The sequence below is a fragment of the Pagrus major genome, chromosome 9 (genome assembly GCF_040436345.1).
Source record: "Pagrus major chromosome 9, Pma_NU_1.0".
Classification (NCBI taxonomy): domain Eukaryota; kingdom Metazoa; phylum Chordata; class Actinopteri; order Spariformes; family Sparidae; genus Pagrus; species Pagrus major.
Window position 1 is genome coordinate 18,170,151 of NC_133223.1, and position 13,931 is coordinate 18,184,081.

The 13,931-nt window shown below is 40.4% G+C and overlaps 1 protein-coding gene across 2 annotated transcripts; it reads right to left on the reverse strand.

Moving 5' to 3' along the window:
- Positions 1–1,152: 1,152 nt before the first annotated feature.
- Positions 1,153–13,515, reverse strand: LOC141002283 (glutamate decarboxylase 1). 2 transcript variants are annotated; one of them, XM_073473561.1, is made up of 16 exons: positions 13,278–13,515; positions 11,623–11,685; positions 10,398–10,556; positions 9,430–9,672; positions 9,175–9,265; positions 5,840–5,952; positions 5,010–5,125; positions 4,804–4,883; positions 4,663–4,717; positions 4,140–4,256; positions 3,979–4,043; positions 2,793–2,871; positions 2,534–2,683; positions 2,328–2,435; positions 1,955–2,044; positions 1,153–1,795 (listed from the first exon to the last, which is right to left on the reverse strand). In XM_073473561.1, exons 1-16 carry the CDS (start codon positions 13,345–13,347, stop codon positions 1,622–1,624), a joined length of 1,773 nt encoding a protein of 590 aa, XP_073329662.1. In that variant the 5' UTR covers positions 13,348–13,515; the 3' UTR covers positions 1,153–1,621. The 2 variants fall into 2 exon arrangements, with proteins under 2 accessions (XP_073329662.1, XP_073329660.1); XM_073473559.1 differs by having other exon boundaries at positions 13,272–13,515.
- Positions 13,516–13,931: the final 416 nt, after the last annotated feature.

The following is a 13,931-nucleotide window of genomic DNA, read 5'->3' on the forward strand; positions in this document are numbered from 1 at the left end:
CATTGTGCTTTTTGTCATGAACAAAGCACCAGCAGCCATAGCCAACATTCAGTCAGTGAATCACAATGACATTGCACAGTTACACAACATAGATTGCACGAAAGTTAAGGGCGGAAAGTTAAGTATTCTTATATAAATCCATCCATGAGGGAAAACAAGGGCCATGTACATACAGTAAATGTAACTCAACCCTTCTTTGGTTCACAAATACACTAAAAGACTTCAATGTTAATCAAAACATTGTGATATTATACAAACAGGAAGGAGGATACATTACAAATGGAACAGAAGAGCATAGAACCTATTCACAATTATAATCTCTGGATATAAATAAAGTGGTTCATCTATTACATACTATACCATGTGGTCGATTTACATATAGGATATTCTCACTGTAAAACTAGGACACATTTGGCACAAAGGCAATGTGACGATACTATACACAATCTACACAAAAATCTCTAAAAACACAGCAATCAAGTGACAATGACTGTGTTATATATTTCCACCTATGTAATATCAAAGGGAGATAACAGCTAGGGTACAATGTGGCGGTGCATCTGGCTTGATAATTACATAGACAACATGGAGCACCAACAGTCAGTACATCGTATACATATATATTTTACATGAATACTGTTTATGTCAATGTGATAAGTTTCCCTATATTGTGCTCTGTTGCTTGTGAAAAAATATTTTGATCTAATTCTGTTTTTAATACTGATCTTCATATAATACAGCAGTAAAATTACATTTTTTATAGCTGCTTTAGAGAATCATTCAAGAGCTCAAATATTCTTGCATGAAAAGTAACTCATCAGGTTAACTGTAGCAAGAATATCAGAGTGCTTTTGCAATTTTCTCTCTTTTTTACTCAGATAACCTTGTGTGCAAACATTGTGAATATATGTCATCGCTGCTAAACAGAGAAGAGACAGAGGCGAGACACACATGGCATATTATTTCTTGTGCATTGCCAAAGAAGACCTGTAAGCAAAAAATTTAAATGTCTTTATGAGACAAAAGAGACATGACACCAAGCTCAAGGCTCTCAAGAATCGGAAAAGGACGATATTTTTCAGGAGAAAAATGATGTAAAGGAGACATATAATGCTTTATTCATTGTTTTTATGTTTTTGTGCACGTAAAATATCTTGAAAGTTAAAAAGTCAAAGTCCACACCAGCAGAAGCTCCTCTCTCCCACAGAAAACACTGCTCCTGAAACGCCTCGTCAATAGTCCCGCCTTTAATTCTGTGACTTTGTGACATCACACTACGTCAAAGAGTCACTTATTTGCATAATTTATGCCTAGCGGCTAGTTTGGCGCATAAGAATAGAATTAGCACAGCTGCTCTGTTGTTGTTAGCAGTTCTGGTTCAGGCGTGTGTGTGGGGACCAATCAGAGCAGACTGGGTATTCAGGAGGGGGGGTGTTCAATAGACAGCAGCTAAAACAGAGTGTTTCAGACAGAGGGGGAATACAATGCTGCAGTACTGGACAGTTTGAGAAAACTGATGTGGTTTTTGAGCATTAGAGAATGTAAACCTATTCTAGTAGTAACCCAAAATAAAACTGTGAACCTGAAAATGAGCAGAATATGTCTCCTTTAACCGTGGCTTTTACAAGTCATTCCCAAATCGCTCGATCTCCTCAATCAGGAAGTCGATGTCTGACCTGGTGGCGGCGGGGTTGGAGATGACCATGCGGAAAAAGTTGACCTTGTCTCCTTGCGGCTGGTAGCCCACCATCGTAGTCCCGGACTCCATCATCATTGCCTTGATCTTTGGGGCCACCTGTTGTAGAGAACATACAGAGTTATGAGCATATGCACACCCAGTCATCTATGACTGTACAGTCGGCGTTCCTAAATCTAAGATGACACCATATTTATCAATCAAGAGGGCAGGGGAAGTTGAAAATGCAGCTTAAGAAGCAGATTGAGGAGTCATTACCTTATGCAACCTCTCCCGCCTCTCCTCACCGTCAGGCAAGCCGCGCAGGCTCGGTGGGAAATACCAGAAACACACATTAGTGTGCTGCGGCTGATAAGAGAAAATGGGAACAACACTGGTAATGAGTGACGATAAAAAACGCCTTCTGTAATTTTAGATTTTCTTGTCAGCTTGTCAGCAAAGCAAAATGACCCAATCAATCCTCAGACCAAGTTAAGATATTTAATGTATTGTTGTGGTCATTTGTCACAAAAGACAAACAGGTGTTCTGTAAGGCGGAAAATCCCAGATAAGAATAGTTTTGTCTTAAGTATCCAATAAATTCTAGTTTATTAGAAAAAAAAGCATCTGTGTGTGGAAATAATGACCTCACCTCTCCGTTGAACACCATCTCGTAGCCCTCTCTGTTCTTTATTTTATTATAGAGGTACGCTGACAGATCCAGGCACTTGTCAATATGCTGTTCAAATCCTACTGTTCCCTTTAAGGTAGATTGAAAAAGAATAAGAAGTTACCATTTCACTCAAGATATTACATTTTATAGAGGCTTTAGAAGAAAACAACTGATAAAATTCCCACCTTTGCTTTCCACATGAGCCAGAACTTGAAGATATCGACATGGCGTCCACACTGAATGGCTTTGTCGCCTGTGTCGTACGCGACGTCATACTGTTTATCTTGCTGGAAGAGGTAACCAGCACACATGGAGTTGCAGCCTTGTAATAATCCCTGCGATGGACACAGACATAGTGAAAGAAACTTTAAGGTTAGAAAACAGCAGCAGAACACTGTTGGTTGTCTGATGATGTTTGTGTGGTATTGTATGCAGCAGTCTCACCCTCTCTCTGACCAGAATGGCAGAGCACTGCAGCGGCACTCCCATCATTTTATGAGGGTTCCAGGTGACTGAGTTGGCCCTGCACAGATATTGAAACAGTAAACACAGCTCCGTGAGTGTGTGTGTGTGTGTGTGTGTGTCAGTTCTAGGAACAGAAGTGGTAATCTAAGAGGACATGGGTCTTTTCAGTTTTATAGAAATAAATGTGCACATAAGTCTTTTGAAAGATATAGTGTGAAACATCTGTGGCTGTGCACATGCTGACTGCAGATCTTACATCGTACACCATTTCGGACCAGATTTTAAATTACTTTAACTTCAGACAGATGGAGCTGGGGTGCCCTTGTGGGCTAATTGTGCGTTCCCACAGAAAGCAAAGCAAGTCTTTTACAGGTCTATATTACATACTAAGTCTAGGCAAAGAAGCAAAAAACATTTAATTTGTGTCAATCTATTTTTAATCTATTTTAGTTGAAAATATTTAATTTCAGTGAAAAATAATGGAAAGAGTAGGGAGGGGCAGCCACTGCTAAGCCCACCAGCTCTGGAAGAGAAAATTGGGTACAGAGCCAGACTTTCTGGAGGAATAAACACCTGAAGTCATATCAGATTGTGTTCTGATCCAGTTGAGCGAAGAGATTACTTTTCAAACTTTTTGGATTAAAAAGTGGATTAAACTTCACTACTACTTATCAACCTGACTGCAGCAGCGATCTGCAGAGGTGACCTCCATTGTCGAGTGTTTATGTACTATAACGTTGACTGCTGAGTTGGAGGGGAAATGTACTTTATGAGGGAAAAAGAATAGAGAGAGTGCTCTCTGAGTTCATTGAGAGACCTAACTTAATTCAAACAGGCAGACACACACCCTCGGCGCGTGCCGTTGGTCGCCAGTTTACAACTATGTATACAACAAAAATGATCCTGCAATCAACCCCCCAGTTAAGAGCAGGTTTTTTCCCTAAAATATCCAAACCAAGCCTCTACAAAAAAATACTGTGATCATGGACATCATTAGGTTTAGATTTAAGAAATTTCCACCAGAGCAACAGAAGACATTATAAAGGTATTTTCACAGGCTGAATAGTACTCTCTGTGACAAACTTTGTGACAAAAATTGGTGGATTCTTCATGTACTACATTAATTCTCATGTAGATGTTTATGTGTTGTGTTTTTTTTTTTTACCTCTCCACTCCGTTCAGCTTGTGCCTGTGTTTCCTGGACATCAGCAAACCTCCGCCCCAAGCACCCTACACAGGAAACAACAACATTTACACGAGTGAGGATGCTAATGTCTATCACAGTGGCTTAACAGATATTTTTTAAGACCATAGATATTGTCTTACATCCACGTGAAGCCACATGTTGTACTTTTCACAGATGTCTGCAATTTCATTGATGGGATCAAAGGCTCCGTAGACGGTGGTACCAGCGGTGGCGTTCACAAACATTGGAACATATCCCTGCAGACAGAAAACATTGGGAGAAAAAAGACATTTGGTATGATTGTGGACTGAATCCAAGTTGTTATGTTCATTCTCTCCCTGTGATTGTTGACATGAAAGAGATGGGGTGAGACACATTTCTCAAATGATGCACTTTTCCTGTGTGCACCCTATGCTTTCCCATTTCTTCTAGTCTGCACATCACTTTGCCTTTGAAGGACGACTTCCAGGAGAGGTACTTTAGACCGGAGCCGCATCACATGTGAGCAGACAGAAGCATTAACCTCACTGAAATAACCTGGCTGCTCTGGCACACACAAGTGTTTCTTTGCTACAAGTATGCTCCACAGATCAGAGGAGTGTTTCTTGGTGTGTGGAGTCACTAATAGAAGCAAATAAATAAGTCATTGTTGCTAGCGTTCACCTTTTGTTTGGCCTCTATTACTTTGGCTTCCAAATCAGCAGGGATGACTCTCCCTCTGCAAAAGAAGAAGACAGTAGTAAGTCATCCACATATTTGATCTTTTACCAGACAGTCTGCATGTGGGTTAAGTATAGAGCAAACCTTTCATCTGTCTTCAAAAGAATGAGGTTCTCTGTACCGAAACCCAGAGCTGCACTGGCTTTCTTGATGGAGTAGTGGCTCTGCAGGAACAGTCACAATTCAGGTTGGATTCACACTCAATGTACTGATATTAGTCGTTAAACTTTGATGTAAAAGGTGTTTAAATGGTCGGATGACAATAATCAATAATACAGAGACAGACTAACATGCTCTGAGGTGAAGAGGACCAGTCGGGGTGCAGCTGCCATGCCTTTGGTCTTGACTTCAGGGAAGTACTTGTATCTGGCGATCATCACACTATACATGTTGGAGATTGCTCCTCCTGCAGAAACCAACAGTGGAAGAGAGTGAATACTGTAGTTAGGTAGACGTTTAAGATACTTAAGTAGTTTGCTTTCATGGTACTTTATACATTGAAGGCAAAATTTGTACTCTGTACCCCACTTCATTTTACGCAACGGCCTTAGTTAGGCTACTAGTTACTGTGTGGATTCATATCATTACCACAAAATTTGATCAATAAATAAATGTTGATGCATTATTACAGATTAAGTTACCCAGCAGTATATAATGTGGTTAAAATTAGCCCATACATCTTTACAAGCAACAACATTAAAGCTGCAATGAGGAACTTTTATTTTTGTTGATTCTGGTGGCCCCTGTGGACAAAAGTGGTATGAACACCACAACCCCTGTCTTAAATGTCTTGATCTGGCTAGTGTATGTATTTGTTTTGAATGCGGGGCATTTTTAACATTTTTCTTTCTTTAAACACAGCTGTTTTCAGGATGAGGTTGTGTACCTATTTGTGGCTATGTCAGATTAATAACTGTAATATGACGATGCTTAACCAAAGTTTGTTTGAGTTTTGCAGGACTGGATCTTTTAGAAGTGAAGCTACAGATTTAGAAGAATAGCTAAAACAAAACCAAAAACATCTAGTATAATCTGATAAAGTACAGCATAATAACAAGACATGTTCACATTTGGGCTCAGAGTTATTGAGCCCCTGTTCAGTCATTGGTTTGGCTCTCACCTGGAGAAAATATTCCATCGCCCTCTCCTTCAGGCCAGCCAACGATCTCCCTCATCTTCTTCAGCGTCAGCTGCTCCATGAGCACAAAGACGGGAGCGATCTCATAGGTAAACCTGGAACGAAGCAAAATAAAACAATAAAAATATAAGATGTGATGAAAGAAGCAGAAGGCCCTCTTTCATTACTGATTGAACATACAGTATAATCTTGACTTTGTATTTTGTGCTTGTTTGTTGTGAGTTAATAAAAGGGGCTTCATGGAACTTCTGTTGTGTGGGAAGTCGGTCGTTAGTTTAAGTTAACAGACAGGCACTGAGATGAGGCACTCGAGAACGCGCATAAGTCACATCCTTGGACTGTCACGGAAGATCCGATTCTGAGTCCTTCACAAAGAAATCTACAGTCTAGCAGCTTTAAACAACTTCAACAAATCGTCCCCAGGCTTGTATAGTCAACCGAGAGAGACGGGGGAGGTGTCAGTTTTCATGTCACGTTACAATCCGCTCACATATGGCTGATATAAAAGTGATTAATACATGTAAATTACTACAAATTATTAAATAGAAGCTCTGTAACCGGTGGTGTATGATTTTTATTGTACAGGCTGCAGGAAGGACCGATGGGATCAATATGATATACACTCACAGATTTAACAACTTGCATTTGTATACTTAAATTGCAGAGCATGCTTACTGAGCGTACAGCGTTATGTACACAGTCACACTTCAGTTACAACACCATCTTGTTTTAGAAATGGATTTCTGCTGCAGTGAAATGAAACTGCAAAATATGAACAATGTTCCTTTAATGGGATTAACATCATTAGAAACATCGGAGACATAATAAGAACGGTCTGCTGTTACACTCACAAAACAAAGTTGTTTCAGGTGCCTCTTCTCCTTTCAGGAGTCATTTTCATGTTTTATCCTCTCAGGTATATAATTCTTTCCACATCATCAAAGTACATAAAAACCCCTCGGCCTGAGAGGAAAAAGCACAGTCGATTTGGAATTACAGCCGAGGCAGGCTCATCCGTCTTCTCCTGACCAATATTCTTCTAATTACATAAGTATCTGTCTCTTCATGCAGGGAAAGTAAATGAATCAGTGGAACATTACGGAATGTCGCATTGTGCCCCACAGCGTCTTCAGCATACAGTAATGTGGAGGGGGAAAGAATAAACAAGTCAGATGCCACTTCGCAGATGTCGCACATTAATTTCACCGCATTCATTCATGCAGGCGACGCTCCCTCGTTCTGATTATGTAAGACCTGGATGTGATTGTCAGTCTATTAGTGTCAGTCAATATCTGCCAGGGGTAATTAGGGTTGATGGAGTAATTAATAAAGGTAAATTACAAGTATGTAAGCAACCTCCACCCTCTGGTTCAAGTCATCCTTGCTGATGTCGCCAATAACAGACGAGATTACTGCAGTACTTGTTTGAGATGGGCTGTGGAAGATGATGAAGGCTATAAAACATGTTAATATGAGTTAAAGGTTTGTAACAGAGCCTCGTAATGAAGCTTCAACTTTTATAGAGCGTTTATTAGCTGTAACTAATCACTTTATTGATGGTTAGTAAACCATTTACTCATGCTTTATAGAAGAAAACAAAATGGACAAATCCCTTTATCTGGCGTCTTTACTTTCTGTTTGCTAACAATGCAAATATAAACCATAGGGATGCATTAATGGATGTTAAGTTGTTAATAAATCTGCTTTGTGCAGATCTTCTGCATGTATTTTCCATATGGTAAGTTGACAAAGTCCAATCCATCAAAGGGATTTTACACAGCCTGGCAACCCTTCATTTATTCTTATTAACAGCTTATTACTGATCTATAAACACTTTTTTTTAACCACTTTACAAACCCTTTATAAAGAGTGCATTTTCAGAGATCAAATTCACAGGGACTGAAATGGTTTGACAAGTCATTTGCACTTAACTTTAAAAGATTTTGGAAATATTTTCATCTGTATTGTCGTCTACATTGATTTTATTGTGAGAGTATGTGTTTAGGCTGTAATAATCGAAAAAAGTTATCAAACCACATTTGGCCCCACTACTAGTCAAGCTCTTTGTCAGCGATTCACTTTTATTAAAACCTGCAGTGCGGAACATTTGTCTCCCCCTTCTGGCAGCGAGAGTAATTACACAAACACTGTTGAAATGTGCTTATGACGTCTGCCTACAGATTTTAGCTTTCTCTTTTCTTTTTTCTTTTCTTTTTTCCTCTTTAATTACTTAATTAATTAATTCTTCTTCTCAACGCAGAAACTTTTCCTGAACTTTTTTTGTTTTTTTCCCGCCATACTGACTGTAGCCTACTTCATGGCTATTGTTGACATTTGACATAAAAGGCATCACTACTGGTGCACCAGTGTGGGGGTTTCACCACCGTTTCCCATCGGCATTAAGGTGAGTAGATAATGAGTGAATTTACATTTTTGGATGAACTTATCCTTTAATCAGCATCGCGTGAACTCGTTTGGCGAAGGCTTGAATGTAACGGACGTTCATGTATTTGTAAAAGTCCCGAACTGCAGCTTTAATGGATTATAATAATAGGAATGGGACCGTGGGAGAGAAAGATACCCTGATTCCCTGATTGTAATCTAACATGTGACGCACCATAGGCACTTTGGGCCACTAGTTCATCAGAATGGGCCAAGTTTGAAGTTGATCATCATACACTGAGCTATTACCCATTTATAAAATGTACACTATAGTACAATTAAATGCTATTAAATTAAATAACTGTGCAAGTCGTGAAACACAAAAGGTGACAAAACTTCAGTGACAAAACTCTTTGCCGTTTCCCGCTGATGGCTGTTTATACTGTGCACAGATGGTCCGAGGGTGCACACCATGTCCCCTCCTGGCATTGTTATGTCACAGGAAGTAGCATTAGAAAAAACAAAGACAGCATGTAAACTGTGAATGCGAATCAATATGCAATTTAGTTTGCCTGCAGGGCTGAATTATATGACCACAGCCTGAGATCGGGCCAACACTGACAATACAGTAGGGAGTAGCTGTACAAATGTCTTCTTTTGTGCTTTTCATTTTCTTGCTTGATTGACAATCTATTAGAGCGTGCAGGGTATTCTTCAGCCACAGACTGTAATTACTGTATGTCACTTCGTTTAACTGAGAGCCTCACTGAGGGCCATTTAAAAACAAAAAGGCTTTTTAAAAGTGGAATAAAATGAACCTACTGATTCACAAACTGGATCTAATTCTTTTGGCTTTTATCTCTTATTATCCGCATGAGCGTGTTTATGGAGAGCAAAGATTATTTAAAAATGGATCAATGTATCCGAGTACTCACATGTTAGTGTTGGCTGTGGAGGTGAGCCACTCTCCTGCCAACCCAACAATGTCTAATCCAGTGGACAGCTGGTTGAAGAACCTGGGATGACCTGCAATTGATAAAGAGACAACAAAGCAACATAATCCCCCAGCAAACAATTAATCATCCACGAGTCTGAGAGAGAAAATGGCTTATCTGTAATCATTACACTGGCATGTAAGCTAATGAGAGTTATTGATTGCAGCTGTGCCTTCAGGCCTCTTTTGTCCTCACCTGTTCTGACTCCATACTTCAGGGTGTCCCTGCAGTCCACCAGGATCTGCTCCAGAGACTCGGGCTGGTCGGAGAGCTCCAGGTTGAAGCCCTCCATGCCCTCGAGAAGCTGGTGGGGGTGGTGGAAGTCCAGCACCTTGGTGGATCTGTCGAAGGTCTTCCGGACGTAGTTAGTGAGGATTTCCACGACCTCGAGCAAGAACTGCATGGTCTGCTCCTCGCCATTTTTAGCAGGCAACAGATCTATGAAAGAAAATACATCCATTGACATGCTCTTATGCTTTAAGAGAATTATTTTTACAGGACATTTTAACTTTTAGGAGCAGGGTGACATTTAGTTTTGCACAATTTCTCCAACAGTTGGGTTCAAAACAACAATAAATGCAATAACTATAGTTTGAACAGTATTTATTTAATTATAAGAATAGCTAGATATTTATTTTGTGTTTAACAATCTGATTCATCAGCATACCATTTACTTTTATTTATTCTCATAGCATTAAAGGGGCACTTTGTAGTTTTGTAAAAAGTTCAAACTAAGAATTTTAATATTTACAATATTAATGAGGTAATAATACAAACTATTTAAGAATAAAATAATCATTTTGTGCATAACTTAATAAACAAGCTGTTCTCAGAGGAAAATAAGGTCCCAGAACACTGTTTGAAGCTAGAAAGGTGGCAGGGTCCGCCAAATATAAACAAAGTAAAACATTGTGAAATTGTGTTGTCCTTTAAGGTCAGTTTGTTTATTCAGTTTATTTAGTCATGAAAACAAAGAGAGTTTGTTTATTTAGTTTAGACATAAAAAAAAAAATCTGTGAATGAAGATCTTTAATTGCATATTTGTTGATCAGAATCCATCTTAAAATGTCAGATTTCTCAAAGTTTTACCTTTTATATCACATGTGAAGTATATAACGTTTAATTTAAAATGCAAACACAAGCATTTTCATGTTGGAGCCTACCTCTGGCGAACAGATTGGAGAAGTCGGTCTCTGTGCGTCTGAAGCGCGCCTCTCCGCCGACGTTATCGCAGGAGAGCTGCAGGTTCTTGGCCGCTCGCTCCTTGAAGGAACTCACAATCCTGCTCCTCTCCTCCAGACTGTTGTTCTTCTGCAAAAATCCTAAACGTTTACAAGAAGAAGAGGAGTCCGCAGGGTGGTTACACTTCCCATACATGTTGACAGCTGCAGCTTCTTTTTCTTTTATTAAAAAAAAATCAACCCAGGCCCTTTAATAAATCTCCTCTCTCCTCCTCCTCTTTCTTTCTCTCTCTTCAGGGATCTTCTGTACTTTCTCTCTCGTTATCGTCTCTCTGATGAGGGAAAAGAAGGGTCCCATCCCGCTCTGGGAGTCCTATTTATGGGCGGAGGGGCCCTGTGGGAGGTTGAGCTCGGTGACATCAGCATCAAACTCCAGCCGAGCACAAACATATCGCTGTCATGTAGCGGCTGTAAATTCTTAGTAAAGATCCAGCCGGCAGAAAACACGCAGCCGATGACAGCACAGCACAAAAACACATGTGACAATAGCAGGAATGTATCAGTGAAGCCTGCTGAGGAGAAGATATCCCAGAAATAGCAAAACAAATACATGAAATCTGATCTGAAAATGGTGCAACACAATACTTAGGAGATATTAAACTCTCTGATTTAAATCTAACAAGATAACACTTTTGTTTCTGTTTGTTTCCTCCATTTTGTTTCGCAGCTGTATGGTTCCGGGTAATTAAATGGCCTTATAGGGAAACGTGTCGGTCAAAAATACCGGAAAATTGTACCGAGCACTGGTGCGTGACAGTCACCATTATGGGAGATGTCAGTCCGTCTTTGGCTAGTGTGGCGTGAGACTGAAACAGACCCTCAAAGTGGAGATCCATCCTGCAAAATTCCCTCTTTCATTTCATTTTTTTTTAAAGCAGTTGATGCTTTTATATTTTTCATTGTATTTAAATTATTCCAATATAAGACGTGATGGTAATTTATTAATTAAATAATATCTGTAAATCTGAATGATTGCATTTACATTTCCTACAGAGATTCGTCATTTTCAGGGTGAAACGTCGCAGGCCACAGCCTTTAAGTCACGCTTGCGGGCACTAAAACCCCGCCACGTGTCTGATATCTCCCTCACATTTAATAATTCTGCATAATTCTATCAAAAATAGGGCAAAAAAAAACGCGAACTTACCACATATCTTCATCCCCAATTTTCTTGTACATCCATGAGCAACTCCGCACCAAGCATCATAGCCTGAAATGATTTAAAACGCCACATTAAAAAGGGCCTCACTTAAAATAAAATAAAAATCAATTTCCAGTGTGTGTTTTCTTTAAATCTTCAGTAAATTAATGTTGAATATAAATGGTATGAGGTGAGGTGATGAAACAAAAAGCAGCCAGTATTTGTGTGTCTTGGGATTATTGAAGCTTGACTCCCCGGCCGGGCCCCTGCGTGGCTGGATGTGGATTAGCCCACTTCCACTGTCACCGTTCATGACCTATAGGCAAGGACTTGAAATTAATTAGCCGTTTGGAGGCACGCCAGCCTAAAGATCTAATTGAGTGAAAAGATGCTGGTTAAAATGCGAGCAGTCAGTGGACATGAAGCGTCTGGCCGCTGACAGATAGAGAATTACTGCGTTATCAAGGGCTTCCAGCCAGAGGAGGGGATGGGATCACGGGGCACCTTGGATGGAGAGGAAGGCAAAGCAACACAGGGAGAAATCCTCAAAAGCAGCAATTTAGGGTGGGGGTGGGGGGGTGGTGGTAGGAGGAGGGTGGGAAAGGGAGGAGGAAGGGGAGGGAGGGAGGGAGTCCCATTCCCACATCCCAATTTAACCCTTGCTTTGGATCATTAGATAAATCATTGCCCTGCTCAGCTCATTGGACGCACTTTAACTCGGCCCTCACAATGATTTTCCTGACAAGCCGGAGGAGACAAAGAAGACGAGTAAAAAGAGAAGGGAAGGGCTGAAAAGGAGGGAAGAGAGGATGCAGCTTGGGAGGCTACTGCATGGGCCTAACACTAGAATATAATCACTGCCTTTTTCATATTAAAATCAGATACTTGTGAGGAGAAATGCATTAGATTAGATTTTTTTTTTATTATTCCAATGTCCACATCCACACCTGCAACCTTGATTTCAGACCTCTATTCATTCTCTCATTTAGATAATCAGGCTTATTATTGTTTTTTCCAAGCTACCAGCTGACAATGAAGGCACTGTAGTGTTGGTGGCTGTGTAGTGCCCCCTTCTTGAGGGGCTACAGTGCCATTAGGGGGCAATTTAGTGTGGCTGAATTAACAGCCACTTCAGGGGCAATTTTGCGTGCTTTTTTTTTTTTTTTCCTTCCATGCAGGCACTTTATTCAGCCAGGGCACATTTAGGCAAAGCAATGAGACAAAAAAAGAAAAAAAAAAAGAATGCATGAACACACCACCATCACCACTAATAATAATAATAATAATAATAATAATAATAATAATAATAATAATAATAGCTGATATTTGTCATCTTCTCTCCTCTGTGCTGAGATGCTCCGGTGCTGCAGCCCTCAGGCTTGCTTCACAGGCTAATTGCCTCCAGTGTAATGTTAGCAGAGGACATCAGCTCTTGACAGCAGCATTCATCTGTCACACACATGCCGGGAGGTCCGTATGCTGAATGAAATGCAGCGGTGATTTGTGGCGGAGGAAGCCTCCTCAAATGGCAGCGGATTTTCTCCCTCTCTCTCCCCCCCTCTCCCTCCACCCCCCCTCGATGAAAATGATTAATGGCGGTGCCACACAAAGTAAATAGCACACGTGAAATAGCATTTTATCGGTGATGGACCTACTTGAGCCCGGTGGTCGTAAATTTGTCGAGTTGGGATCCGGTTCGCCGCCGGAGGAGGAGGGTGCAGACGCCGCCATCACTCCAGAGACCCTGTGCCAAAGTCCTCACCTCAAAAAGCCTCGGCACTTTTTTCTTCCTCTCCTCCCTTTAATGCCCCCCCTCACCAAAAATAAATAAATATATATATCTGTCTATGAAAGATGAAAAGTGAGGCAGGGAAGCAGCGATTTCAATACGAGATGCTCAGAGACCTGTGGGCGACAAGGGCACAGACTGTCTCACAAGTTTGGACTCAATTAGTCGAATCAGAAAGAAAAATCGGTCATAAATAGATGATTTAAAATCCTCCAGTGCACTTTCTTTTTAAAAACATTTTTAAAAAACATTTAAGAAGCACTGATCCAGCTCACACAGCTTCATGTTCATCATCATACACATCACATCCAGAATTTCTCTATCCAAGGTTGGAGAAAACTCTGTCACATCACCAGAACTGGCCCACAAATTCAACACATGTGCAAAAAATACAAAAAATGTATGCGTAAAAATTGCGTAAAAAGAGGTATAATTTAAATTCTGCCAAATGCACCGTACAACACGGCCTACAGGTCATCATCAGCCTGCTTCTGGCTTCACAAACTTGCCTGACAAACATCAGCTC

What these genes read in the sequence shown, in the direction of transcription:
- LOC141002283 (XM_073473559.1), bottom strand. Translation starts at nt 13,347, where the DNA reads ATGGCGGCGTCTGCACCCTCCTCCTCCGGCGGCGAACCGGATCCCAAC. An exon ending in TAATAGAGGCCAAACAAAAG is followed by an intron (nt 4,257 to 4,662) that starts GTGAACGCTAGC and finishes TTCTGTCTGCAG; the next exon opens with GGATATGTTCCAATGTTTGT. An exon ending in GGCTCATGTGGAAAGCAAAG is followed by an intron (nt 2,436 to 2,533) that starts GTGGGAATTTTA and finishes TCTACCTTAAAG; the next exon opens with GGAACAGTAGGATTTGAACA.